At 45.9% G+C, this 27,713-nt stretch overlaps 1 protein-coding gene across 3 annotated transcripts; it reads left to right on the forward strand.

The window, feature by feature from the left end:
* The first annotated feature begins 160 nt into the window (after window positions 1-160).
* On the forward strand, window positions 161-27,544 carry DNAJC5 (DnaJ heat shock protein family (Hsp40) member C5). 3 transcript variants are annotated; one of them, XM_071572647.1, is made up of 6 exons: window positions 161-352; window positions 9,892-9,959; window positions 16,485-16,621; window positions 18,712-18,925; window positions 20,009-20,180; window positions 20,857-27,544. In XM_071572647.1, the coding sequence occupies exons 3-6, from the start codon at window positions 16,515-16,517 to the stop codon at window positions 20,958-20,960; spliced, it is 597 nt and encodes a 198-aa protein (XP_071428748.1). In that variant the 5' UTR covers window positions 161-352; window positions 9,892-9,959; window positions 16,485-16,514; the 3' UTR covers window positions 20,961-27,544. The 3 variants fall into 3 exon arrangements, with proteins under 3 accessions (XP_071428748.1, XP_071428750.1, XP_071428749.1); XM_071572648.1 differs by lacking the exon at window positions 161-352 and adding an exon at window positions 774-902; XM_071572649.1 differs by lacking the exon at window positions 9,892-9,959.
* The last annotated feature ends 169 nt before the right edge of the window (window positions 27,545-27,713 follow it).

Below are 27,713 nucleotides of genomic sequence, written 5' to 3' on the forward strand. Positions count from 1 at the left end.
CCCGCTTTTCCAGCTTGACACACTCGCACCCAAGATTCCCATCGGGATCCCCCCGCGCGCGCTCCCGAAGCGCCGCCCCGCGCTCTCCCCCGCGTGCCCGCGAGCATCGGGGGCGCGCAGCGCGGTCCGGGGAGCGCGCACATGCGCAGTGCGCCGGCGCCGCCCCCTGCCGTGGCCGGGTCCCGGTCGGTGTCTGGCGGCGGCACCGGCGCTGAGGGCGGAGCGCGGAGCGAGACCGGCCCCGCGCGACCCCCGAGGAGCCGCCGCCGCCCCCGCGGGGCCGCCCCCGCCCCTGCCCGCCCCCTGCCCCGGGGTTGTGCGCGGCCCCCGCCCGCCCGCCCGCGGGCCGCAGGTGAGCGCGGCGGGGCCGGGCCGGGCCGCGGGCGGAGGCCAAGATGGAGCTGGTGGCGGCGGGGGAGGGCGGAGGGGAGCGAGGCGGGAGGGCCGGGGAGGGTGGGATGTGCCCGCCGGTGTGTGCCTGCCCGCTACTGTCCCCCTGCCCGGGGACATCCCTCGCCGAGCATCCCCGCCCCGGGAACCCCCCGGCGCCGGTGCCGGAGCGGGGCCCGCGTCCCTCCGGGCTCGCAGCCGGGAGGGAAAACCCCCAAACAAAAGGCCTGGGAAGGTGAATTCCTAATGAAAGTCATCTGTGTGTGTGGGAGCCGTGATTCACCCTGGCTCGCTCCAGCAGCCGCGGTGATTTTCTCTTCCCTTTCCTTACATTGTTCTGCTTAATTTTTAACGAAATAATTTGTGGCCGCTCGGGTGATGAGGTGCTTAATGAATGACGTACCAGCAGCGCGGAGCAAATCCAGCCTTTATGACGAGAAACTTGCCAAGGCAGCAGAATTCAGTTTATTCGTGCCGTGTCTTCTGGATCTGAAATTAAGAATTCTGGTCAGGTAATTCTGGACGTGGGGAATGCAACTGGACAGAGCAGAGGCAGCAGATTCCCTGATAGCTCCTCGCTCCTGCTTTGGTGCTGTATCAATACCTTGGTTCTGCATCAATACCTTGGTGCTGTGTCAATACCTTGGTGCTGTGTCAATATCTTGATGCTCTATCAATACCTTGGTAGTGTATTAATACCTTGGTGCTGTATCAATACCTTGGTGTGTATCAATACCTTGATACTGTATCAATACCTTGGTGTGTATCAATACCTTGGTGTGTATCAATACCTTGATACTGTATCAATACCTTGGTGTGTATCAATACCTTGGTGCTGTATCAATACCTTGGTGCTGTATCAATACCTTGATGCTCTGTCAATACCTTTGTGCTGTATCAATAGTTTGGTGCTGTATCAGTACCTTGGGGTGTATCAATACCTTGATGCTCAGTCAATGTCTTGGTGCTGTATCAATACCTTGGTGCTGTACCAATACCTTGGTGCTGTATCAATACCTTGCTGTGTATCAATACCTTGCTGTGTATCAATACCCTGGTGCTGTATCAATACCTTGGTGTGTACCAATACCTTGCTGTGTATCAATACCTTGGTGTGTATCAATACCTTGCTGTGTATCAATACCCTGGTGCTGTATCAATACCTTGGTGCTGTACCAATACCTTGGTGCTGTACCAATACCTTGGTGCTGTATCAATACCTTGCTGTGTATCAATACCCTGGTGCTGTACCAATACCTTGCTGTGTATCAATACCCTGGTGCTGTACCAATACCTTGCTGTGTATCAATACCTTGGTGCTGTACCAATACCTTGGTGCTGTACCAATACCTTGCTGTGTATCAATACCCTGGTGCTGTACCAATACCTGGCTGTAACACAGCAATGACACAAATCCTTGATTTTATTGCTGGAGAGGAGGCACTGATGGAACCAGCAGTTCCTGGAGAGCAAAGTGAAGGCTGCCCAGTCTGACACAGGAGGGAAAGCCCAATATTTGTATCTTTTCTAGGTTTGTTTTTATTTGGTATTAATTTCCTCGGGCTGGGAGATGTTGCTGTTGTGCTGTCTGTGCTGCGGTAAAGCTTAAAAAAAAGGCATAAATTTGGTACATTGTCTCAGAGTGGTGTGGAAGGATCTAATTCTCCCTGCTGTGTTTTCCTCATGCCATCTTATCTTCAGGAAAGGGAAACGATGTGTTTGTGTGTGGATACTGTCTCAGTTTGCTGCTATTGAAGCAAAAACTTGCAGGCCGCGCTCACCCAGTGGCTGAGCCGAGGTGGTTCACCCGTTTCTCTGGGCGAATTAAGCTCCCCAAAGTATGCAGAGCTGCAAGGATTTCCTTTGGAAATGCGTCAGGATTGGGCCTGTTTAAATTATCGAATTGTAGCAGCCACTTTGAAGTGGAATTTATTCTTTTGACTGCTCGTTTGCAGGTTCTTGGGCATCTGTTGGTTTCAGGCTGCTCAGGATCAGTGTTTGCATTTGTGTTTGATAGGAAAGATACAATCCCAATCTGACTAAGGGATCCTGAGAAATAGATGCTAAATTCATTTGCTTTAATGAATTAGGTGTTATCAATCAGGTATGCTGTGCCCTGGGAGGGAGAAAAGCCGACCTGGAGTGGAAGAGAAATGGACTTTAATATATACAGTGCTGGATGAAAAGAAATTTATTTTTATTGAGCAGCTTCCTGTGGTTTTCTCGCCATGCTCTGAGGGGTTTGGAGAAATTTGTCTTGATGCTGCCAGTGCAGAATCTGCTTTGTGGAGAACCCTGGGCTGGGAGATGGGATTTTCAGCCAGGTAGCTTTTTATAAGCATAAATAAATACTTCTTTGCCTCCTTCATTTCATCATCAGCATTGCCTGCAGCATTGAAATAAAAGGGGAGATGCTGCAACGTGGTCATTTTCCTTGTAAATTTCGGATGTGTTGTGTTTATAAACTGCAGGCTGGAGGTTCAAAGGGCTGGTGGAAGGTTCCCCCACTCCACGGAGTGGCTGTGCTATTTTTAACCACCTTTTAGCAGTGAGTGTCTGAAAAAAGTGATGCTTTGGAGTATGTTTTGCCTCCTAGTGTAGACTGTAATCCATGCTGGTTATTCCCAGGAAGTATAACCACTTTTCCAGTCTTTCCTGAGCATCCAGTGACCTGCCTCCTGCTCCACTGGTCTGGATTTTCAGTGGATTGCAGGCACTTGATGTGGTTTGTGGCTGAGGTGGCACCACCACCGACCTGGCTGTGCTGGGAGGTTTGCCAGGATGGTTGGAGTTTGGCAGGGGAGGATCAGAGCAGAGGGTGGATGGAATACAGCTGTGACATCCTGGGGGAAGGGATCCGTGGGGTCAGCAGGGGGGTTTGGATTGTTGTACTTTGGGAAACATGGAGTGGAACCAAAGTAGGACTGAAGGATGTTCACGCTGGAGCGAGTCCAGAGGAGGCCATGGAGATGCTCCGAGGGCTGGAGTATCTCTGCTCTGGAGACAGGCTGGGAGAGCTGGGGTAGAAGAGATGTCAGAGCCCCTTCCAGTGCCTAAAGGGGCTCCAGGAGAGCTGGAGAGGGACTTTGGACAAGTCATGGAGTGACAGGACAAGGGGGAATGGCTTCACATTGACAGAGGCCTGGGTTAGGTGGGATATTGGGAAGGAATTCCTGGCTGTGAGGCTGGGCAGGCCCTGGCACGGGTTGCCCAGAAAAGCTGTGGCTGCCCCATCCCTGGAAGTGTCCAAGGCCAGGTTGGAGCAACCCAGTCTAGTGAAAGGTGTTCCTGCCCAGGAACATGAGATGAACTTTTTCAGGGTTTTAATGCTTTGGGAATGCATCATTTTTATTGGGAGAACATGAACAGAATTGTTTTAGCATATGTTCAGATTTCTCATGTCCTGGTAATTCTTCTAATTGCATTTAACTTTATATCAGCATTGCACTGAAATTTGCCTTTCAGGGTCCTTTTGTGCCTCTTTCAGTGGTGCTGAAGAGCTTTCAGTGCCTGTGCATTGTAAGGGAAAATTTGGTAAAATCTGAGGATATTTTTCTTTGGGTGCAAGTTTCTCATCTTCCTGTGCAGGTATTGGAAGGAGGAGATTAAAGGTTTGTAGTGCACAGAGGTGCAAACAAAACAATCCTCTAGGCCAGAGATAACTGGAATTATCAGCTGCCATCTCCTTTGTAATGAGAACTTCTTAATGAAAGATTGGGGCTCTCTCTTCTGCTTTTCTTTTTAATAGACTTCAGATATAGACAGTTGCACAAACAGAAAACTCAGCAGCATTTAGTAACCTCTTACCAAAGCACTACTAATGAACTTTTTTTTTAGTTTTATGAGATAAGTCTGCTTTGATTAACTGGTATTTCTGTGGTGTTGGTCTGATGGTTTCTGACCAATGAGTGGTGCAAGTAAATAGTTCTGTGGAGCTCTTGCAGTGGCAGAAGAGCACAGACCACTGACCCACCAGCACCCCAAGCTTCCCTCCCCTGCTTTCTGGGTTTCCTCTTTCCTCTGAGAATATATATTTATATATCTGTTTTTAACTGCTTGCTCTGGGAGCAGCTACACCATCCTCCTCCTCCTTTGGTCCCAAGGAGCTTCCTGGTCCTTCCTGAGTTCACCTGAGTCTTACTGAAGTTGTGTTCAGTCTTGGGGATTCTGGAACCTTTTAAGGAACAATCTGCAGAAAAATTGAATGTACAGAACCCCTGGATTGCTGATGTTTTGCAGTTGGGGTGGGAGAAACCCAAAGTTTCCTGATGTCATTACTGTGACCTGTTAAACAGTTCCAAAAAGGAGAAACTCACAGAGGTTTTCTCTTTGCATTTCCCCTTTTATGTCTTTAATTTTTTTTTTGTACTTCAAATGAAAACGTTCTTTTCCCTTCCATCTGTCATTACATATTTCATATCTTAGCAGGATTTTCTGTTGCTGTGATGGCAATATCATAGCAGTTTAATGGGTCAGTTGTTGAGGAATTTTCCTTATGAATCTGCTCCTCATGGCATGAGGATTTAGGGACACTTACTGGAAAAACATAATTAGGTTTCAAGCTGCTTGTAGAGAGGAGGGTACTTGGGGTCCAAACTCCAGATGTTGTTGTGGGCAGTTCCTGGTGACAATATCTGCAATATGCCAAGTGCAGGCAATTCATTCTAGCAGGGCTAGGCCTCATCAAGTGAGGTATTTATAATTCCAGGTTGCTTCCAGCCTTTCCTGAGGGATTGTTGTTAAAAATATGGTAAGGAATGTCTTGATTTTTCTTTATTTCTCTGTAGTTCTGAGGTCAGCACAAAAGCTGGTGCTCCTGCTGCTGGTATTTCCAAGCACAAGAAGGGGGATGAGTGGATAAAATGGGATGTGTAAGATCCTGTTCAGGGACTGGAGTGTGGTGGGAGGTGTGACAGAGTCACAGAATGGATTGGGCTGGAAAAGACCTCTGAGACCAGCAAGTCCAACCCTTGATCCAACCCCACTGTGATCACCAGCCCAGGGCACTCAATTTAGGCTTGAATTTAGCAGGAAAATTGTGTTGTTCCGGATTTCATTTATTTAGAAGTTCTCTGTTCCTGTTTTTAAAAACCCCTCATACTTAGGAGAACTTAATGAAGTTTTTAGTGCTGCAGTTTTCCACTGTTGGAAACTTGTCCTCTCTTCCCAAGGAAGATGGATTCAGACTTAGTAAGGTTATTTTTTTTCTGGAAGAAAGTTGTACACACTTGAATGAATTCCCTGGACACTCAGTTTTCCAACAGGGTTCATGTGTTAAATCAGAATGTTTTTATGGATATGAAATTTCTCACATGACCTTTACCAAAAGGGCAGGAACTGAATGGCAAAATGCAGCTGAAAGGCCTTTGTGCTGTGATACAAAAATAAAAGCTACACCAAAACACACTCTTGGGTGCTTTAACAAAATAGTAAATGTTAATTTTTCAATTAATAAGTTAAAAATCATTATTTCTAAACAACTACTTTAAAGTAGTACCAGTTTTCTGCAGTCACTTGTTATCAGGTTGCTTTGCCTTCAGCTTATCCATGTTGTTTTTCCAACACTGATTCACTTTGCAAATGATGTGAGCAAGTAAGGAAGTGAAAATAAAGACTTGGGAGTTCCTGTTTTGTATATTCCTTGATTTTATTTGCCTTAATTGCAGCAGTTTTTCTTTAAATATTTGCTGATTGTGGTACAGCTGCTGTACATGGCAGAGATGGGTTAGCAAGGAAAGTCCTGAAGATCCTTCTCTCTTTCTGTTAACAGCATTGGGGCAGGGTGAGGACAGTCCTGACAATGGAAGTATTCAATAAAAATGGTTCTCTGGGTTATGTCAGAGTTGGTTTGGGGAGACAAGAAACACACACACTTTTGGTCCAGTAGGATAGATCTGAGAACATGCCTGATTTCTGGAAGGAAAAGGGAGGGTCTGTCTCATGGTTAGAGAAAGGAAAGGTGCTGGGAACTATTTATGGTTCCAGTCTATGGGGACAATAATTAGATAAATTGGATTCAAATTTTCAGGAGAAATAAGGCTGCAAGAGCTGGTTTTACTATGAGCAAAATGATTGCAGAACACACAGCCAGCCTAAGTGAATTTCTTCATTTGAGTTACAAAACCTACCACAGTTTTAATGTGCTGCTGAATTTCATTTGCATTTGTGCAGCTTTGCTCATGTTTATCATCATTCTTTCATCTGTTTTTCTCCTTTTCATACTTACCTCTGTATTTTCTGCCTCTTGAACAGTTGTGTGTTCCCTTCCACAGACTTTTTTCTCTTTGTGGGTGTTGTTGAACTGGGTGTCTCACCCCGATGTTCATTTTAAACACTTCCTTTTCCAGCATCTGTCCTTTCATCATCTCTGCTTTTGTTTGTATTGTGAATATCATGTATATTTGCAGGTAATTCCAAGCAGGGTATTATGTAGAGCTCTGGGTCAGTGGATCTGGCCCTCTGAATAATGAGATTGGATGGGGAGATCAAAACATTCCTGAGTCACTAAATTGGAATTGCCAGATGAAGCAGAAACCAAGGGAGTGAACCTTGGGAATGGTGTGCTGGGCTGGCTCAGCTGGCAGGGAGGAGGAGCTGGGCAAGGGAGGATGGGAAGTAGCTGGCATGGCTTTCTTGTGCTTTGATTTTAGAAAAAGTAGTTTCCTTTGGAGGTTATTTTTGTGTTGTTTGGTTATTTTCAGCTGTGAATCAGTCTTAGTGAAATGTATTGGCATAGCTGAAAGACTGAAGGAAATATTGCTGCTTCCATCCAGTTTAAGATAATCCTTTACTGTGTGTTTTGAGTTCTGGAGGTGGATGGTTATTATATATGTGTATGTGCTGTAAAAAGTAACTTTTCTGCTGGTAGAGTCTGAATGAGGCCTGGGCCAGAATCTTGTATTTGAACCTTCTACCCACACATCATTTTATGTTATTTACATCATTGAACACCAAATTCTGACTTTGTCTCTTAAGTACATTTGGATTTTGCCTTTTTTTCTCTCGTTCCACTCACACATTTCCAGCTGTGAACATCCATAAGCTGAGCACAGTTTAGCTGGTTCTCAGTTTGACCATCAACACACCTGGGTCTGAAACAGAACCAGTGGTGCAATCAAAGGTGCTCTCCATCTAGGTATGGAGTCATAATTCTGTTTGCCAACCCCATTAACCATCTGCAGCTTTCTATAGATGCTTAAAAAATATTCCACTTGTGGATTTCTTTGTAAGGAAGGAACCAGAGGGCAGGAAACCCGGGAGCTTTTATAGCCTCACAAAATAGGTTGGTTTTCCTTGGAGAGGGAGTCGACCCTCCGAGTGGGAAAGTTTAACTCCCTGCCTTTCGTTTCTCGGGAAAAGTCCTGTGCCACTACCTCTCAAAGGAACTAAACAGATCCATGAACAATAAGCTGATTATTGAGTTGTTGGTCGGTTCATTCATCCCCACTTAGGGATGTGCTGCTGGATCAGCTCCTCACAGATGGCACCAACCAAGTGCTGTGGCAGCGGTGCCAGCACCGAACTGGGTGTATTCCCAACAACTCTGCTCACCACTCTGAAACCTCGCAGTGCGTGAAGGGCCTAATTATCAGTTCAATGGGGAGTTTATTTCTCAGGCATTCAGAGCTTGTTCCTTGGAAGCTGCTGAAAGGGTTTGGATGATGATGAAGCGATAACTTGCCTGGTAAAAGCTGCTCTGAAGTTCCGCTTGTTCAGTCAGTCATTTAATGCATAAGTGACTTTGTGTTTGGTGATGAGGATTAGATTTGTCCTGTACCTGCTGGATAGGAAAGATATTTGAATGTGCTGCAGAGATTTTTCCCTGAATTTGCTCCGTAGCATCATCCAGCATTTCCTGGGCTCCTCTTCCCCATTCACTCTCCCATTTCAGTGTGGTCACTGCTCTGGAGGGCTCTCTCTGCCTTTGCCTTGTCTGCTGAAACACCAGGCGTGTGGTGCTGGGTTATCTGAGGTTCTCTCCCTCCTTGTATGCCAAAGAGAGACTTGTTTCTTCCTTGGGTGATCTGATTCAGGAGGGGGGAGTGTGAATGGGACGAGACTGGTGTCCTTGGTGGAAGTTTGTCCTGGCAGGAGGGGCTGGAGTTGCTCCTCAGCAGGCTCGGGGTGTGCTGTGTGAGCTGAGCTGCTCCTGCAGTCCCTCTGCCAACACTGCACGTTGTCAAGACTCGAAAACCACACCTCTGTTGTTCTGTACTGGTATTTCACAAAACACAGAATCACAGAATCATGGAATGGATTGGGTTGGAAAATCCCTCTGAGATCACCAAGTCCAACCCTTGATCCAACCTCACTGTGATCACCAGCCCAGGGCACAGAGTGCCACAGTAGGGTTGGATCAAGATGTGGATTCTCACTCAGTGCCACATCCACAGAATCACAGACTCATAGAATGGATTGGGTTGGAAAAGACCTCAGAGATCAGCAAGTCCAACCCTTGATCCAACCTCACTGTGATCACCAGCCAGGGCACAGAGTGCCACAGTAGGGTTGGATCAAGATGTGGATTCTCACTCAGTGCCACATCCACAGAATCACAGACTCATAGAATGGATTGGGTTGGAAAAGACCTCCAAGATCAGCAAGTCCAACCCTTGATCCAACCCCACTGTGATCACCAGCCCAGGGCACAGAGTGCCCTGGGCTGGTGATCACAGTGGGGTTGGATCAAGGTGTGGTGGATTCTCACTCAGTGTCACATCCATAGAATTGATTGGGTTGGAAAAGCCCTCCAAGATCATCAAGTCCAGCCCTTGGTCCAACTCCATTCCCTTTACCAGGTCATGGCACTCAGTGCCTCGGCCAATCTCAGTTTAAAACCCTCCAGGGATGGGGAATCCACCCCCTCTCTGGGCAGCCCATTCCAATCCCTGAGCACTCTCTCTGCAAAGAATTTTTTTCTGATCTCCAACTTGATTTTCCCCTGGCAGAGCTTGAGCCCATCGTGCCCCCTTGTCCTATTGCTGAGTGCCTGGGAGAAGAGACCAACACCCACCTGGCCAGAACTTCCCTTCAGGCAGTTCCAGACAGTGCTGAGGTCACCTCTGAGCCTCCTCTTCTCCAGGCTGAACACCCCCAGCTCCCTCAGCCTCTCCCCACAGCACTTGTGCTCCAGTCCCTTCTCCAGCCTCGTTGCTTTTCTCTGGACCCAGCCTAAGCTGAAAAAGTCCAAAGTCTTAAACAGTCTTAAACTCTAATGAGTTTCTGTGCAACTGAGTAGGTGTGTTTCTTTCACAGGGCAAAGAGACTGAAGCTACAGATGAAAGCACAGAGCCCTTGAATCTGTGCTTTTAAATATTTGTCACTTACTTAGGCAGTCAATCAGTTCTAAAAACAACTATTTACCTTGTGGGGACTTACTGTGTATAAATATTGATGAAACCCACGTGTGTTTTTACTGCCCAATAATGTGGTGATAATTTGTCAATGAACTCTCAGCTTAAGAGTTGCTGAACTATTTGTTTGCTTTTGTTTTGCCTTTAGGAGATTCAGTTGTAGAGGTGTGTGAAGGCTGTTACCACTTACCTTAGAATACTCAAACTAGACACCAGGTAAGTTCTGGATTTTTCTCTCTCTTGTAGCTTCTCATTTAAATGCAAAATATTACTGAGGAAACAAAGTTTAAAGTTTCCTGTAGAAATCTTAACACCTCAGGAAGCCAAACCTAAAAGACCTCATGTCTGTAGTGGCAGCACAATATTGTAAATGCCTCTCTCCTCTCCCTTTTGAAAACTTTTTTTTCACCCTCGAAAAATCCCAGATTGTGAGAACGACTCTAAATGACTCAGACAGATGGAGAGGATGTGGAGGCCAGTGGTGCTTTTCCCTTTCTGTGACAAATCAATATTTACTGTATTGTTTTCTGGCTCAGTGTTTTTATTTAGATTTTTCCTAAGGAATACTGTTGAGACAGAATAATTCAGTTTAATACCTCTAGTTAATTTTCTGCACTGGAAGTCTTTGAAAAGCTGGACTCATAACCTAAACTGGCATTATATTTTACCACACAGTCACTTAGCAGCAATGCTTTGTGGAATACAAATCTTTCCCAAAATACTCGAGTGCTTCCCAAAGTTCTATAATAAAACATCAACTTGACATAGTTCTTGTAAGAGGTGGCAAAATATTGTTTCCAGGCTGGGCTCTTTAATCATCTGCTAATGTGCTCTTAGGGCTGTAACTGCAGAGGGTTTCAGTGTTACTGATAGTTTGTGTTACAGACCAGCCTCGTCTTGTCCAGCCCTCCCACCACGGCTCTGACTCTGTCTGTGTCTCCTCCTGCTTCTTATTTGTCCTTTTGGGGATTTCTCTGTTACTGGGGATGTTTTGGAAGTTTGGGAGACTGTTTTGTTTTGGTTTCACCCCAGCTCCTTTGCAAAGGAGAATATCCACTGATGTAATGACCTCCCATTACCGTGTCCATGGGTGATTATCACTTCCCTCGTCAGAAGGTGATGGATTTTCTCCTTTACGGTGGGGTTTCCCTTTCTGGAGCAGCTGTTGGCAGCACTTTCCCTACACTGAGGGTAGTTCAGTGTTGTGCACAGCACGTGTGTCCAGGCCTGTGCACTGGCACAGACATTCATGGCCTGATTTTAGTTTATTATTTTTAGGAATTTAAACTGGATGGATGTACAGGCATTAAGAAAATTGGATTTCTGGTGAAGATTCTGCACCAATGTCCTGCTGTAGTAGTATTTTTAAAGTTTGCATTGCTTGGTTCCCTTTGTCCTTTCTGATTTTGATGAACAGCCACAACTCCTTCCTGAAGGAGTTTTTCCTGCAGTGAGGAAATTCAGGGAGCAGCTGTGCCTGTGTGAGTTACAGGGGTGGGGATGGGAAAAGGGGCATTTCAGGCAATGTGGCACTGCAGTTTCCAGGGCTTTATTCATGAATAAATCTCACTGCTTCAGCCTTGGAGTGAAATGAGAAGTGCTGCTGTTAGTCTGAAATACTGTGGATATTGTCCATGGAATTAGCCCTCCATCCCTTCATTTTGGGGTGGTTTTTCCTAACAGAGCTCCAACAGTGGCTGCTCAGGGTTGTTCTCAGCAGTTTTGGTACCTCTTCCCTCCATCCTCCTGCACAGCCCCACATGTTTCCTTGGAAAACTCGATCCCTCCTCATTGCCCCTTCCACTAAAATTCTTGCAGCAGGTCAGATGGAGTTTTAGTCCTCCCTCCCTGCACTGGCCACTGGATCTGTTGTCACCCTTTTCAGTACAGGAATTCTTTGGGATGTTCTGTGAGTATTTAATTCCCTAAACTGGCAGAGAACTATTAACTTTTTTTCTTGGCTGTAACAACACTTGGCCATTTTAATGACTTAAAAACAACTTCCAGAAGAGTCAGCAGACCTGGCAGGAACTGAGGTATCACCAGGTTGATGAAACTTGATGGGATTCTTTTGGAAAGCTGCAAAGAAAACTGACCTTTCTAAGATTGAACTTAGGTGGGTGTATTTAGAATGTTAAGGTTGACTTCACAAAACCCTGTTAGGTTTATTCACCTGAGTCTTTTCAGTGGGGTGGTACCAGTTGCACCTCCCTGGTCCTGCTGGAAGCAGTTGCCTGTTGTGGTAAAGCTGACTGAGGTATTTTGGTACACAGATGGTTAAACACTGTGCTGGTTAATCCAGGAGATTACTCTTGTCCAGAGCCTTCCCAGAGAAGCCTCTTCAGGGCATCCAGCTTGGTTGGGATACAGAGCAGGGAGCAGATGGCTCCTTGCTGCTGAACACAACAGTTTTTAAAAATACAGGGCAGCTTTCAGGGTTGTGAATTAGAGCCACGTGTGAAAACAGCAGGACAGAAAATACCCTGGTTTGTGGAGCTCTCAGAATTTAAATAACTTGCACCATTATTGTCTGTTTCATATTTAAGAAGCCAAAGGTTGCATTCCTAGCAATAATACTCCTCTGTTTCCTTAAGTAACAAGCTTCCCAGATGAATTCCCATCACCACCTTGTCCTCCACTCCTCTGCCAAGGCCGAAGTGTCCATTTCACACCAGTTTGGAGCACTAAGTGCTCACACCCCATCACACATTACACCGAGCTGGGATCCCCCAGACTGCTCAGATGGAAGCAATTAAGGATGCAGAGTGTGGAATTGGATTCCTGTGCCTGCAGACTGACAGACACTGCCTGGGTCACACTGAATTCATCTTTATTAAACAAATTTGCCCTGATTTAGCAGGGGAGATTTTGTTAATCAGAACAGGGTGTGTGGCTGTGACCTGCAGCGTCTGTCACCAAGGGCACGGGGGTTTGATGTTACAGGAAGCTTAAACAGCTGCAGGCTTTGACACAGCACAGATGTGAGGAATCATAGAATCATAGAATGGATTGGGTTGGAAAAGACCTCTGAGATCAGCAAGTCCAACCCTTGATCCAACCCCACTGTGATCACCAGCCCAGGGCACAGAGTGCCCTGGGCTGGTGATCACAGTGGGGTTGAATCAAGATGTGGATTCTCACTCAGTGCCACATCCACAGAATCACAGAATCATGGAATGGATTGGGTTGGAAAAGCCCTCCGAGATCATCAAGTCCAACCCTTGGTCCAACTCCAGTCCCTTTACCAGATCATGGCACTCAGTGCCACGGCCAATCTCAGGTTAAAACCCTCCAGGGATGGGGAATCCACCCCCTCTCTGGGCAGCCCATTCCAATCCCTGAGCACTCTCTCTGCAAAGAATTTTTTTCTCATCTCCAACTTCAATTTCCCCTGGCAGAGCTTGAGCCCATCGTGCCCCCTTGTCCTATTGGTGAGTGCTTGGGAGAAGAGACCAACCCCCACCTGGCCAGAACTTCCCTTCAGGGAATGCCCTGGAAGCTCCTATTTGGAGCTGGACCTTCTTTGGAAGAGCTAAATTAACTTGAAAACTTCCAATCAGGATGCTTTTTTTTCCCATTCCAACCTCACAAGAGCAGCAGGATAGAAACTCCTTGGCTGGGAGCTGCTGGTGGGGCACTGATTGGTGTGATGGAGCCACAGGGAGTGCCCAGGAGGGTGTGAGGTGATGGTCCTGGAGCAGGAGGAGCTGTGCAGGGATCCAGGACAGCAGTGGGAGCAGGCTGAGTGATTAGGTAGATTACCAGAGAGACGTCAGGATCAGCAGTCTTTGACCTCAGCTCTGGGATGGAGGGGGCTGGGGAAAGGCAGTCCTGGAGAGCTGTGCCTGCTGGTGTGGGGTTTCATTCCTGAAATACGGTTTTCCTTTCACTGAATCAGATTATGCCCCAATCAGTGAGTTGTTTGTGTTGTGTCTTGCAGCACTCAGGAATTTTCCTTCCATACAGAAAGCTTTTAGTACTGAACAGTATCCTTGGAAAGATTTTCTCTCCTTACCCACATATTCATCTCCCAGATTTGGGGTGTAGTTTGAATTCAGGGGCACGATGAGCTCAAGCTCTGCCAGGGGAAATTGAAGTTGGATATCAGAAAAAAATTCTTTCAGAAAAAAAATCTTTCAGAATAATCAGGCATTGGAATGGGCTGCCCAGAGAGGGGGTGGATTGCCCATCCCTGGAGGTTTTTAACCTGAGCTTGGCCGTGGCACTGAGTGCCATGATCTGGTAAAGGGACTGGAGTTGGACCAAGGGTTGGACTTGATGATCTTGGAGGTCTTTTGCAACCCAATCCATTCTATGATTCTATGAAAAGATTTTCTCTCCTTACCCACACATTCATCTCCCAGATTTGGGGTGTGGTTTGAATTCTTAGCAAGAGCATCAGGGTTTAGACCTTTTTTTATCAATTGTATTAGTTTATATCTTCCTATTCATCAGCTTTGAAGTAAACTTGGTAGAAGTGCCAAAGACTTCTTGAAGGAGATCAGTGAGGGTTTGGTTTAGGTGGTGTATTCCACTTTAAACAACTGGTCATGGTGCCCAGTGTGAAATGAATGTAAAGGCAGAGAGGCCAAATGTGGGAGAGAATGAACAGCAGGGGCTGAGCTGAACCAGACAGTGGTAAGGTGTCTGTCCTCATCCTTGTCACCTCGTCACCTCTGTGTGGGTGTGACAATTCCCATGTGCTGGCAGAGGCAGAGCTGTGGTTTGTGAGGTGTGAGGTCACAGCTCCACCCAGGCAGTGCAGGGGGGTGTCTGAGAGGGTGTTGCTTTCAGCCAGCCTTGGGAAAGCTGGAGTTATTAACTTTGTTATATAAGACAGAGGGTTAAATTAGAAAAGTCTGGTGCTTTAAATATCTTTTTCAAAGGCTGCATAAGCTGGTGTAGGCTAATTGTAATGACATAATCCAAAAATAGCCAATAGTCTTTTCTTGGATGCTCCTCCTGGCTGCAGTTCTGCAGCTGAAGAGCAGCAAAGCTGATCTCGGGGTGGGAGGGCACATAACCAGGGGACAGGGGACACCTCTGGGGTCTGTCATGTTTGGATGTGGAGCAAGAGGTTAATCCATGTTCAAGGAGCATGATTTTAACTGGAATGCACGTTAAATGTTGGATCCACAACTTTAAATTACAAGAACAGAGATCTCCCTCTCTCTAAGTGGGCAGGTGTGAGAAACAAAGTCTCAACCTCATTGGTTTTTAATTAAAATTATTATATGATAAAAGCAATTTCAGCGTGCTGGGTAGGATGGACACCAGTGCACCCCAAACACAGAGTAACTCTAACATTTATTTAGTCTCTACATAGATATTCATTTGACTCATGCATAAACATTTCAAGTACATTGTTAAGCAGTTTAACATACACTGTTATAGCTCAGTCACTCTTACAACCCCAGTGATAACCCCACTGGAAATTCTGTTCCCCTTAGATCTGGGAAGGTTTTAACTCTTTAACCTTCCTGGTACAACTCATGTGGTCCTTGACAAAGTTATAGGAGATAAAGTGATTTAACACTGTCTTGTTTCTCTCTCCATGTGGGTGTAAGTTGGAATTTTTGTTTAATTGGCTGGCCATATATTTTTTCTCATGCCACTATAGGAGCCCAATAACCCTTTCATTTTTACTAACACAAACCACACTCACACTTCTCACAGCAGACATTCCCTCTTTCCTCATGGGATGCACAGGCCAAGGCACATGGATTTGTCCTAAGGATTCTGTTTGACCTGGTGTCAGTGCTGAGATGGGGAATTGGGGTTTGGGAGGTGTGTGGGTTTTTTTTGTTAAAATATAATTTGTTATTTTATAGATAACTCCCTGAAGGGAAGTTCTGGCCAGGTGGGGGTTGGTCTCTTCTCCCAGGCACTCAGCAATAGGACAAGGGGGCATGATGGGCTCAAGCTCTGCCAGGGGAAATTCAAGTTGGAGAGCAGAAAAAAAATCCTTTGCAGAGAGAGTGCTCAGGGATTGGAATGGGCTGCCCAGAGAGGGGGTGGATTCCCCATCCCTGGAGGTTTTCAAAGTGAGCTTGGCCATGGCACTGAGTGCCATGATCTGGTAAAGGGGCTGGAGTTGGACCAAGGGTTGGACTTGATGATCTTGGAGGTCTTTTCCAACCCAGTTGATTCCATGATTCTGTGATTCTGTGGATGTGGCACTGAGTGAGAATCCACATCTTGATCCAACCCTACTGTGATCACCATGTCTTGATCCAACCACATCTTGATCCAACCCTACTGTGATCACCATGTCTTGATCCAACCCTGTCTTGATCCAACCCCACTGTGATCACCAACCCAGGGCACTCTGTGCCCTGGGCTGGTGATCACAGTAGGGTTGGATCAAGGGTTGGACTTGCTGATCTCGGAGGTCTTTTCCAACCCAATCCATTCTATGTTTCTATGAAATAAATCACCTTCTCTCTTAGTCTTGATATTAAGAAGCATTTGAGGGCTGTGTTATGCAGCACAGAGTTATAGCTGTACCTCAGCTGTGCATTTGGGGTTTGGGGAAGGAAGAGTTGAGGATATGTTGGTTCAGGATGTCTCATGTTGTACTGAAAATGTAATAGTTGTTTTCACTGATAATTCACTGAGCTTTGTAACCTTTAACCTTCCATTGTGTGAAGAGCCATTTCAAAGCACATCTAAGGATGGTCTGATTAATGAGGTCTGTTTTCTTTGTTGTTTAATCATTTCTTGATCTCATTTCTCTGGCAGGGGCCAGTTCTCTCCTCAGGTCAGCTCAAGATGGCAGACCAGAGGCAACGTTCCCTCTCTACCTCTGGGGAGTCCTTGTACCACGTGCTGGGGCTGGACAAAAATGCCACTTCAGATGATATAAAAAAGTCATACAGGTAAAGGTTCCACTTTTTACCCCTGTCCCAGTAGCTCAAATGGCTTTAATTCAGTGTTCAACAGATGGTCTATTTACACAGGGGTGGTTTATTTAGACCTTTTGCAAGAAAAATATGTGATAAAACCAGGTGAAAACTTGATTGCTTCTTGCAAAACTTGCTGTGGAGACATGCCCAGGCTTTTTCCATCTAAATTCTCAATTTGCATCTAGATTTCCCAGCTAAATTCTCAAACAGGCAGTGCCATTCTGAAAGGTCTTTGTTTAAAGTTGAATAGAATTTTAAGGCAATTACTTTTTCCTACAATTCCTTTCAAAATTTCTTACTCTTTGTGGAGTTACTGGTTTAAAAAAGTGTTTTTTCTTTATTTCTTTTGGACACATGAAATGGCTTCATATTGATGAACTAAAAACAACAGAAGGAGAGTTCTGTAACATCTTCTCTTTCCACATTCCCTAAGCAAATAAAAACAAGAAAAAAGTGCTCTGTGATGTCTTCCCATTCCACATTCCCTAAAAATCTGCCCAAATGCAGTTGCTGCTGTGTGACAAGTGGCAATGTGTATGGAATTGCACTAGGGGTCAGCATCATCTTTCTCTGAGGAAACTCTTTGTCAGAAGTGTTTTCTTTTAGTCTTCTAACTTTAACCAAAACTTCCTCCCTTCCAAATTTACATTTTTAATACCAATGGCAACAACATGGTGAAGTCCAGGAATAAACTGTGTCCTCAGATTCTCAAAAATCAGCTGTGTCTTTCTAAAAAATTTAAGTGGAAGTTTGAATCAATTATCTTGAAGCAACTGGAAAATAATCTTACCTTCTTGGTAAGAAAGACTGCAAGTTTTTCCTTTGTGGGAACAACCCCAGAAGGTCCTGGGGTGAAATGTGGCTGTTTTATTCTTATCTGAACCTGCCTTGTATCTCGTTTCCTCTGCTGCTTCTTTATCAGTCTGAACATCCTTCCCTGGCCTGGGGGCTCTGAGGTTTATCTATGTGTAGGAAATTGGAAATTAAAAGTATTTATTTATTGCAGCCTGATTAAGCCCTTCCCAGGTTTATAGAACTTCCCTGTAATGATAAAAACTGTGATTATTTCAGCCCTCCCTGAGCCTGGGCCAGCCATGGACATTTTATACCTGAGCAGTGAGAATGTTCCAAGGGCACATTCTGTTTTTCAGGTGCTGGGAGATAATTGCAGGCATGTCCAAGTGCTTGCACACATCTTTATTTTGTGTTTGTCTAAACACTGCCCCTCTGCAAAGCTGATGTGAAATGGTTTGTTTCTCAAATATGTGACTTTGTGGTCATTTTCTGTAGGAGGGCAAGAACCTTTTGTGGTGGGAGGAGGAGACCCAGCCTACAGTTCTGTGTCATTTTTCTGCTGGGGAGCACATTTTGCTGTTTCTAAGGATGTGCTTGCCCAGTAATTTCTGTAAATAGCCTGGGCCATGTGAGAACTGGCACATTTATCGATGCTTGATCTGATTTTGTGCTGGCTGTGAGAGATCTGGCCTGGTTAGGGGAGGTACGTTGTGATTTCCTGATGGCTCGAAACTCAGAAGCGTTTTCTATTCTGGCAAACCTTGAACTGAAAAGCACTTTGTTCCTGCACAGGAATTGGTGAATTAACCACAAGTGATCGTCTGTTCTATTTTTGTGCTCAGACACTGCAGAAACAGCAGTTCAGACACTGTTCAAGCAGCCTCTATTTACTCTTTGGTGCTGTACCTTAGACTTGTGGTGTGTCTTTTTGCTACAGCAGGAGGAAAACTTACTGGTGGAAATTGCTGGAGCTGAGGGTAAAAATACCCAAACTACTTTTCTTCAATGTCTTTTTTTTTCCCTGTTGGATTTCTGAGGATCAAATCCAAGAGTCTGAAGTCAATCCTGTGAGCTAAGCTAGACACTGCTCTAGCCTTTGTTATCATCTAAAGAAGAATCATCAGGGAAGTTGAATCACAGATGAAGGAAACTTGAAAGTCTCCCTTGCGTGGCAGGCAGTGGAATTAAAAAAAAATAAATCAAAAAACAGGAACCCAAATCCTGGTTTTTAATCTATAACGATCTCTCTTTTTTTTTCCTTTCTGCAGGAAACTGGCATTGAAATATCATCCTGATAAAAACCCTGATAATCCAGAGGCAGCAGAAAAATTCAAAGAGATCAATAATGCCCACGCAATATTGACTGATGCCACAAAGAGGAACATTTACGATAAGTATGGGTCTCTGGGGCTCTATGTAGCAGAGCAGTTTGGTGAAGAAAATGTGAACACATACTTCGTGCTGTCCAGCTGGTGGGCAAAGGTGAGTGAAAGGCCAGGGGAGTTACTCTGGGTTGGCACTGAAAGCTCTAAGAGAGATCGATTTGCCAACTGTACTTGGTTTTGTGTTTGGAAATTGCTGAATTTCTGACACCTGGTGATTAACCCTCTTACTGTGCTTGGATCTCTGGTTCAGAAGTGTTTTTCTGTGATCTCTCAGTGATACAGGCCTAATAAAAAGATTTGTGTTACTATTTGAAGCTTGGACCCTTCTAGTGGAACTAAAAGTGATGAGGATCTGGGGGTAGTGGAACTAAAAGTGATGAGGATCTGGGGATATTCTCTGGTAATATCCGATAAATTTGCAACTTGAGTCTTGACTCTGAACTGGAACTCACACAGGGCAGGTCTGCTTACATTTCATTTCATGGGTGCAGTTTTCTGCCCTTTTCCAGCATTGCCTCCCTCTCCTCATTCTCCTAAGTAAGGGAATAATTACATCACTGTGCTGGTTTGATACCTGCAAAATTATTTTTTCAAAAAGTCACACAGTGACCTCCAGGAAAACTTCAGTTTAGCCCATTGTGAGTGTGACAAGCACCTGTCAGACCTGGTTCTCTTGGAGCTGCCTTGCTCATCCTGGGAGCATCAAACCTCCCAGCCATGTCCACAGCCTTGGGCTGCTCCAGGGCCCTGCCAGAGGTACAGCATGACCTGTGCACCAGCCAGCACAGGTCAGCCTGTTTCAGGGCTGTTTCAGGGCTGTTCGTGCAAGCCACAGTGTGTCCTGAACTGCTGTGCCTCTGGATTTGAATGCAGGTGCAGTCTTAGACCTGTATGTTCCTCCAGATGCAGCAGAATAAATACTCCACTTAACCTAAACTGCAGAAATCCTTCAGGCAAACCAGTCTGGCAGTATTCAGCTCTGTAAAATGTGGAGAGCCACAGTTTTGGCCATGACTTTAAATATTTCTTGGTGATGAAGTACAAAGCTGTAGCTGGTGAGTTCTGCCTCTGCACTGCTGTGTTTCTGTGCTCTGGTTCCACATCCAAGTCTCACAAACTCCATGGTCACGGCACAGTAGACACAGGTTATGACTCTTTTTGTGTTTTCTGTCCTCTGCAGGCCTTGTTTGTGTTCTGTGGGCTCATCACAGCCTGTTACTGCTGCTGCTGCCTGTGCTGCTGCTGTAATTGCTGCTGTGGGAAGTGTAAACCCAAACCTCCCGAAGGGGAAGAGCAGGAATACTACGTCTCTCCAGAGGACTTGGAGGCACAGTTGCAGTCAGATGAAAGGGGTAGGTGAAAACACTGGGAGGTGTCTGGGATGAGCATCAGTCCCTGCCTGAGCTGGCTCAGGGGTCAGCACAGGTCTCGGGGTGTGGATGAGGAGCAGGGAATGTATGTGGGGGATGCTGACACCAGAGTTGCTGAAAACTCCCAGGGGGTCTTCACTGAACCTCATGGGATCAACTTCAGAGCAGTCAGTGACCATCATTTATCTTCCTTCCACATCTCTGGGGTGACATGTGGGCCAGACTTGTGTGATTGCAAAAGGGACTCTTGTACCCCAAAGACTGGGGTGTCAGGGCAGCTTTAACTCCATCAGGTGTGAAGGAACTGGCACTGCTGTCCCAGTAGCTCTAATACTGTTCATGAAGATATAAAGCTCTTTCAGTAGAATTAAATCAACCATTAAAAATTTCTGAAGCCTTGTGTATGCTCTTACAAAGTTTTTTAAGGGGCACTGCTGAGTGGTGGGTGAGGATCAGCTGCTCTACAGGAAGAGGAAAATAAAAGCATTCCACTTGTAGACTTGAGCGTGCACTGAAAATCAGGGAATTAACATCATGCTCTTAGAGCAGCATGAAACTGTGTTATCAGTGTTCTGGGGAGATAAGACTTGTGCCTGCCAAAACAGAGAGTGCTGTGTTTGTTCCTTGGTGTCCTAAGCCTTTTGTCTTCCCTTTTCAGAGGCCTCAGACGCACCTATTGTGATACAACCAGCATCAGCCACAGAGACAACCCAGCTCACAGCTGACTCCCACCCCAGCTACCACACTGATGGATTCAATTAAGTTAAGGAAACACTGTCATTAGAATGAGAAAAAAAAATACATGGCCAACTCAACACTAGACTCATGAACATTAGAAGTAGGGAATGGGGAGGGGGAATAATTCTGCCACAGTAAGAAGGCAGCTTTCCAACCTGCCGAAAAGATTTTGTAATCCCTTCAGCCTTTTGCCACCTTTCAGTGTCGTATCTGGATGACACGTGAAGTGCTGTAGCATGCAGTATTTAAAGCAGTTTAGCTACGGTCTGATTTCTTTCCTTTATTTTATTTTTTTCCTGTTTTTTTATAGCATGTATGGAGTTCTGTTCAATGTCTGTGGTGTAACGTATTGAGTTGTCACAATATCAGTGCGATGGAGACATTCTGCATTTTAAGCAGCAGCAGCACTGGCCTAAAATTGGGGTTTAAAAACTGTCACAGGAGCCACTGCTCTTCTGTACAGCTGAGCTGTCGAAGACTTTTAAAAGTTGAGGATTTTCATTTGAGTGCAACAAACCAATTCTTTCATTCCTCCTATTCCTGCATTGTTATCTAAGCAAGTTTACAAAGCCAAGAACCAAAAAAATGCCAGTCCTGCAGAGCTGGAGTCCTCTCTAATGCTGGTTTTTAGCTTAAATAAATCTACCTTGAAAAATAAAAAGGGAGAGTTGCCAATCTTAGAACAGTCAATTGAACAGCTGGTTGTGTATGAGGTGATCTCCAGTGGCAATGGAACCAAAATCAGCTGGGAATGGGCCCCGGAGGTGGTGGCAGTGGGATTTAACTCCAAGCACAGTCCTGTTTCAGTTGGAGTTCAGTTGTTTTCCTGAAATGCTGAAGACCAAATAGTGCAGCTTTGCTCCTGAGTGCATGAGAATCTTAAAGTGAAACTTTTTAATTGGCTCTCACTGAGCCAAGTGAGTAAAATGCAGAGTGGACAACAGCAGAAATGTTTAAAAAATTGGTTTGTAAAAATTTGTTCTAATAATTTGAGACTTTAGTAGAAATATGGGGTGTTATCTGCCTTTTTAAAAAGCTTTTATAATACACTAACCCTTTAATTTTCTCATGAACACCTTTGTGGAGTACTTAAATGAGTTTTGAAGAACAAGCCACCTTTCTTTGTGTTTATATTGTATAATTTGCACATTGTCTTGCATTTAGATTTGTTTACACCATTGTTTTTCTTTTCCTCAGAACAATTATGTGGAAACCACTGAAAGGTTTCCTGTTCTGTTTTGAAACCAAATCAAGCCCTAATTCTGCTCTAGTAAACTGTGGTTTATAGAATCTAACTGTTAAAAAGGCATTTTAGGCAGCTGCTGAATTGCTGGTGTGTTTTGTTGTCAGTAATCCTGCTTTAGGGGATACAGAGTCAGGATCTAGAACAGCTACAGAGAACCCACACTTGGCACTTTGAACACATAATTACAGCCTCATTAATTTTGATCATTGTGGTTTTTATCACTCTGTACCCCCATTTCCCTGTTTGTTTTTCCCCTCTTTCTGTGGAGGGGCTGTTGGCACCTTCCCCCTGTGTCTGCTGCTCTGTTTCCAGCTGCCACAGAACCACATTGGATATGTTTTCCCACTCTCTTTGCCTGAGCAGCAGTGATGGAGCAGGAAAAATGCACCATGAAACCCTGTTAGACATGCTGGGGAGCAGAAAATGTTCTCAGCACAGTCTCTGCTCAGGGAGGGGTTGGCACACCCAGACTTTGCTGGAGCTGTTGGCAGAAGCTCGTTTGCCTGCATGGGAGCCTGGTGCAGATCAACATGCTTTTGGTACCACTTCAGGCCCCCAAAATTAAAAACAAACCCCCAGTTACTTTTAATTAATGGCTTGATTTCAGTAGCATGTTCCTTAGGGCATTTCTTCCTTGCCCACTGTGCTTTTAGACCTGAAATGGGGTCGTTTACTGCAAGATACTTTTAACTTTTTCTGTCCTGGGTTGCCTTGAGGACATTTGTGTATGATTTGGCTTGAGGTCCTTATTTAATTAATGTCTTTCTTTGACCCCTTGGAAGGAAAAGCAGTTTTTAGGCTTAAACCCAACATCACTTTGGCTGTCCTTGTAGATTTTGCCTGAAGTCTGTTCTTGCTGTAGAAGTGCAGGCTGGAATATGCTTGAATATCTGTAGGCTTTGTCCCTAACCACTCACTGGTTAAAATCATCCTTGTCTGTGCAAATTGTGTTCTTGGTGAAAGAAGAATAAAGTAATGGGGTTTTTTGGCTTTGTAAATGAGCAGGGACTGAGGAAGGGGCTGTTCCCTGGGAGCTGCTCCACTCCCTGTCCCCGTGTTCGTCTCAGTGGTGACACAAAACTGCTTGTTGGGTGTTGCTCCACTGCAGAGCAGCTTTGTCCCGTGTGCTGGGGGCTGTTTGTTGCTGTTAAATTGGAATAATCCTCTTATTTTTTAACTCTTCTGGGCTGTTTCCATAGAGGTAGAGAGGCTGGTGGTAGGTTGAGGCTCCAGGGAGGTGTGGGACACACCTGGGGTTGCTCTGCAGGCTCCTGGCAATGTGGGCAGCACGTGAGGACCAGAGATGGCACCGTTATCCCTGGGGAAAGGAGACATCCAAGATGAATTTGCAGTTTTAGTTCTTTGCTTAGCAAGGGATGAGTTTGGAGAGAGACTGCTTTCCTGTCAGTTGGGTCTGTGGGTGGTGTGTGAGCAGCAAATGAGGCTGTTACGTGCCAGAGTGATGTTGGATGCTCCGAGGGAAACCACTCCAAGATTCCAGCTACAGGGAATGATGGGAAAACAATTCTACACGAACATTCATGTTTTTTGAAGCTGTTTAAAATTTGCCCATGTCACTGACTAATCTCTTGAGTTTAGGATTGTTGTGTATTATTGGAGTTCTTCTTGAACTATGGAAAGAAGTGATTTAAACATTCCTTCTTTAAAGCCAAAAGATCAGAAGATAAGTAGGTTAATGCTCACTTTTCCCCTCTTGGAAGGAAGGTACAAGAGTACCCTGGGCTCTAACACAAGCTGCACTTAAAAATGGCCAAATTGAGTTCTACTGAATGCAAAGTCATATTGGGAATAATGGTTTAAAGTCTGGCAGAGAAGCTCAGACACGAGTTCTGAGCTTGGGCAGGTGGAGCTGCAGTGTCCCAGCACTGCACCCCTGACTGGCTTAGTGCAGAATGTTTCCCTCCAAAATAAACTTCAGCACTGTCCATCTCTGTCCAGCATCTTGCCAGAATTAAAACTTGAGTTTGGATTTTATTTATTTATTTGTTTCTTTAAAGTTTGTATAATTTGTACAAGTTGCCTGAGCCCTCCCTTTCAGTCGTTTGGCCGCCTCCATCCTGCTCCTCCAACCTCTCCAGCACTGATTTCCAAAGCACTTGTAGCTCCCTGGGAGTGATTCCTGTCTGGAGAGCTGGTGTTCAGGACCACTGACTTCATCCCTGAGCTGTGTTACGTGGAGAGTCATTCATGGCTTAGGGTGAGGAGGGGAAGCTGCTGCTGGAAGTGCTCGGCTGCTCTCTGTCCTTCCTTGTGTGTGGAGTTGCTGGAGAAGGAGGGGCTGGATCTGCCCTGCCTGTCCTTCCTGGGGATGGGCACACCCCCAATGCACTGTACTGAAGGGGCATTGCAGCCCTTAAATGCCAGTCTCATTTTGTTAGTGATTTTTGTAGGAAATTCTTAAATATTTATCTGTATATAAATTTCTGTGAGCCTCGGTGGTGTCCCACAGGCTGTTGGTTTCTGCTGGCCCCTTGCAGTGACGTTTTAGGGCCATGGTCCCTTTTTAGTCTTCTTTTTAGATTTGTAAGCTTTTAAAACTGCTTTAGATATTAGCACTCCTCGTGTTCTTACAATGGGATGCTCTTGGAGGTTTGGAGGAGCAGCACTGAGGAGCACTTGGCAGGGCACAGAACCACCCAGTGCTGCAGCAGGGCTGTGGTTGGGGCAGCACAGCTCTGCCACCCCTTCCTGCCAGCCTGGAAACACCTCACACAGGTGCAGCCAGGGCAGGAGCCTGACAGAAAAGCTGTTCCTGTCCCACCTGCGAGGCAGTTGTGTGGTGTGGAGGGACACCAGTGCACTTTGGGGGCTGTACCAGGGCGTTTGTACCACACACACTCCTTGAGAGAGGCACCTGCTGCTCTCAGCTCCTTCGTGCCCCTCGTCTGTCCAGTGCCCTTCAGTCTTTTTGTGTAATTTAGGAAATTTTTGCTGCAGGTTTTTTGTACCCAGTGTACCCTGTATCTTGGCATCATGTATAGCAGGTGACCCTGGCAGGGTAGTCAGGGTGGCGTTTGCAGCCCCCACCTCATGTTAATAATTCCAGATGGTGTTTAAATGCGCTTTAATCTCGGAGCACTGAACTGTAACCCCCCAGTACGTGTGTTTGTAGTGTCAGGTTGGTAAAACTTCCCATGCTTCATCATCTGGTGCCGCTTCTCTGTGTTCTAGTGGAAATCATCTAGTTTGTAGTGTCTCATTGCACCAACAGCTGCTTAAAATCTCTGGAAAGAATTGTAACTGGTAGCTCACCAGGTGGAGGGAAGTTTGTCAGTGTTCAGCTCCCGCAGGATCCATGGTCTGCTCCATGAGCTGCCTTGGGAGGCTTTCTGGGACTGTCTGGGACTCAGCAAGCCTGCAATTCCCATATCCTTCCAGGAAGAAGCTTTCTTTACGAGGAGAAGCAGCAGGAGGGAACCTGGCTGTCTTTGATGTTTGCACAAGCCAAATGCCAGAAATCTGGAAGACAAACTTTCATTATGCCAATGTTACATGCACAGTTCATTTTGGTGTTAAAAGGATAGGTGCTGGGAATTTCTGGTGGTTATATATATATATATATGTATATGTGTAGAGGAAGCTCTTATATAAACTGGCTCTTCATTCCCGAGTGCCGTTGTCTTCTCTGCTCCCTCTCCCCACAGCCAGCCCTGGGGGGTGCTCTTGCAGTCTGTGAGCAATTGCTTGTCAAACCATTCCAAAAATGTATCAATCTACTTGAATTCCATGAGCTGCCCCTTGTCCTGGCCCCCTCTGCCTGCTCCAGTTTTCCTTTGGAGAAGGGAGACCCAGCAGAGGGCACAGGGGCAGCTCTGGGGTGACTCGGACATGTTTGGATGTGGTCCATGTGCTCGTCACTGCAGCTGTGATAGAACACATCAGTTTGGGGGTTTTCCCAAGGTTTTCACCACGTTGGACTCCCCAGGGCAAGGCTGGGTGAGCTCACAGAGCAAGGCCCACCCTGTGCTGAGGGCTGTGGGCTGCAGCATCACGTGTGTGTATGTGTGTATATATGCACATATGTATATATTTATACAACAGGTGTGCACCTGGGACTTGCTGCTGGTTTTTCTTTGGTGATAAAAACGTGACATTTGGCTCAAAGTACTGCTCTGAACTCAGCCAGACAGGTGGAAGGTGTGAGTTTTACGTGGCCACAGTTGTGCTTCTTTCCTCTCAGCTGCAGGAAAACCCAAACCAGACCTTGAGGGTCAAGGGACTGGTGAGGACACGGAGCCTGTTGTATAAATAAATGGGTCATACAAGTGGGAGAAGCACCTTCTGCTCCACACAGTGTGCTCAGAGGTGAGTTCACACCTGGGCAGTGTGTGGTGTGTGCTCAGCTGGGTGCAGTCCCTCCGCTTGCAGGTTGGTTCCATAAGGACTTGGAGTCACTGAAATTCCTAAACCCGGAGCTGGCAATGATTCATGTGAAGGCACAATTGTGGCCAACATACGTGTGAGTCCCACCACGTCCTCTCTAGACATGCTGGGTGGAGCTGCTGCCACCCTCCTCCTCCTCCTCCTCCTCCTCCTTGGGCTGCTCCTTGCAGGGGCTGTTCCTGACATGCAGCACTCGGGGGGTTCCTACTTCACAACAGAAATGGCAGAACACTGGGGAGATTTTTACCGCTGACACCTCTGAAGTTCTGTTTGTGTCCATCATGGTCGATGAACTCCGAGTTTGCCAATTCCAAACGCGCTGTTTCCTTGCTGGATGCTGAGCCGATCGCTGTCATTCCTTCCTCCCTCCCATCCCACCGTCGCCCGCCAGGCTGGGGCGGGGTGTGGGTGGGTCGGTTGGTGTCACCGCTGACATCCCAGGCGGTTTATGTTCATTTTGCATGTGAGCAAAGCCCTGAACTGTGTAATTCCTCGTGGGGTTTGGTTGTCCCGGGCTCCTTGGGGAGCCGGGGGGAGCTGAGGACGCCGGGACAGGCGGGTCTGCGTTTGCACTGCACTTCAACTCGGGCGGGGGGTGGGGGTAGGGGGAGCCCATCTTTAAAAAAGTAAAAAAATAGTAAAAAAAATACCAAACCCACCACAATCGAAGTATAAATGCATCTGAGAAGCAATTATAATATAGACATATATCTATTTTGTTATGTTACTAAAAGACCATACTTTGAGTTGTCCGTAAGTAGACGTGGCTGTCTGAACTTCGTGGATTGTAACACTCGATACTACTGAGCTCCTGTACATACCCACAGCGACGGCAGAAGGAATTATTTTCTGTTTTAGCATGGTAATTTGTGTCTTGTATGTCCGAATATAAACTAAAATAAAGATTGCTAAGTTATCGGAAACCACTGTTGTAAAATAAATGTTTTCAATGCAGAAATGCCCATCAGCTTTTTCTTTCCATATCTGCACACTGGAGATTGGGGCTGTGGGACACAGTGGGGCTGGGTGGGAAAGGTCACCTGTCCCTGGGATGGGCACTGTGTGTGGTTGGGTGCAGGGTCTCTGGAGCAAGGAGACTCTTCTGCCCCTCCTGCACCTGGCATGGG

This window comes from Pithys albifrons, chromosome 18, assembly GCF_047495875.1.
Source record: "Pithys albifrons albifrons isolate INPA30051 chromosome 18, PitAlb_v1, whole genome shotgun sequence".
Taxonomy (NCBI): Eukaryota; Metazoa; Chordata; class Aves; order Passeriformes; family Thamnophilidae; genus Pithys; species Pithys albifrons.

What these genes read in the sequence shown, in the direction of transcription:
- DNAJC5 (XM_071572647.1), top strand. Translation starts at nt 16,515, where the DNA reads ATGGCAGACCAGAGGCAACGTTCCCTCTCTACCTCTGGGGAGTCCTTG. An exon ending in GATATAAAAAAGTCATACAG is followed by an intron (nt 16,622 to 18,711) that starts GTAAAGGTTCCA and finishes TCCTTTCTGCAG; the next exon opens with GAAACTGGCATTGAAATATC. An exon ending in GTTGCAGTCAGATGAAAGGG is followed by an intron (nt 20,181 to 20,856) that starts GTAGGTGAAAAC and finishes TTCCCTTTTCAG; the next exon opens with AGGCCTCAGACGCACCTATT.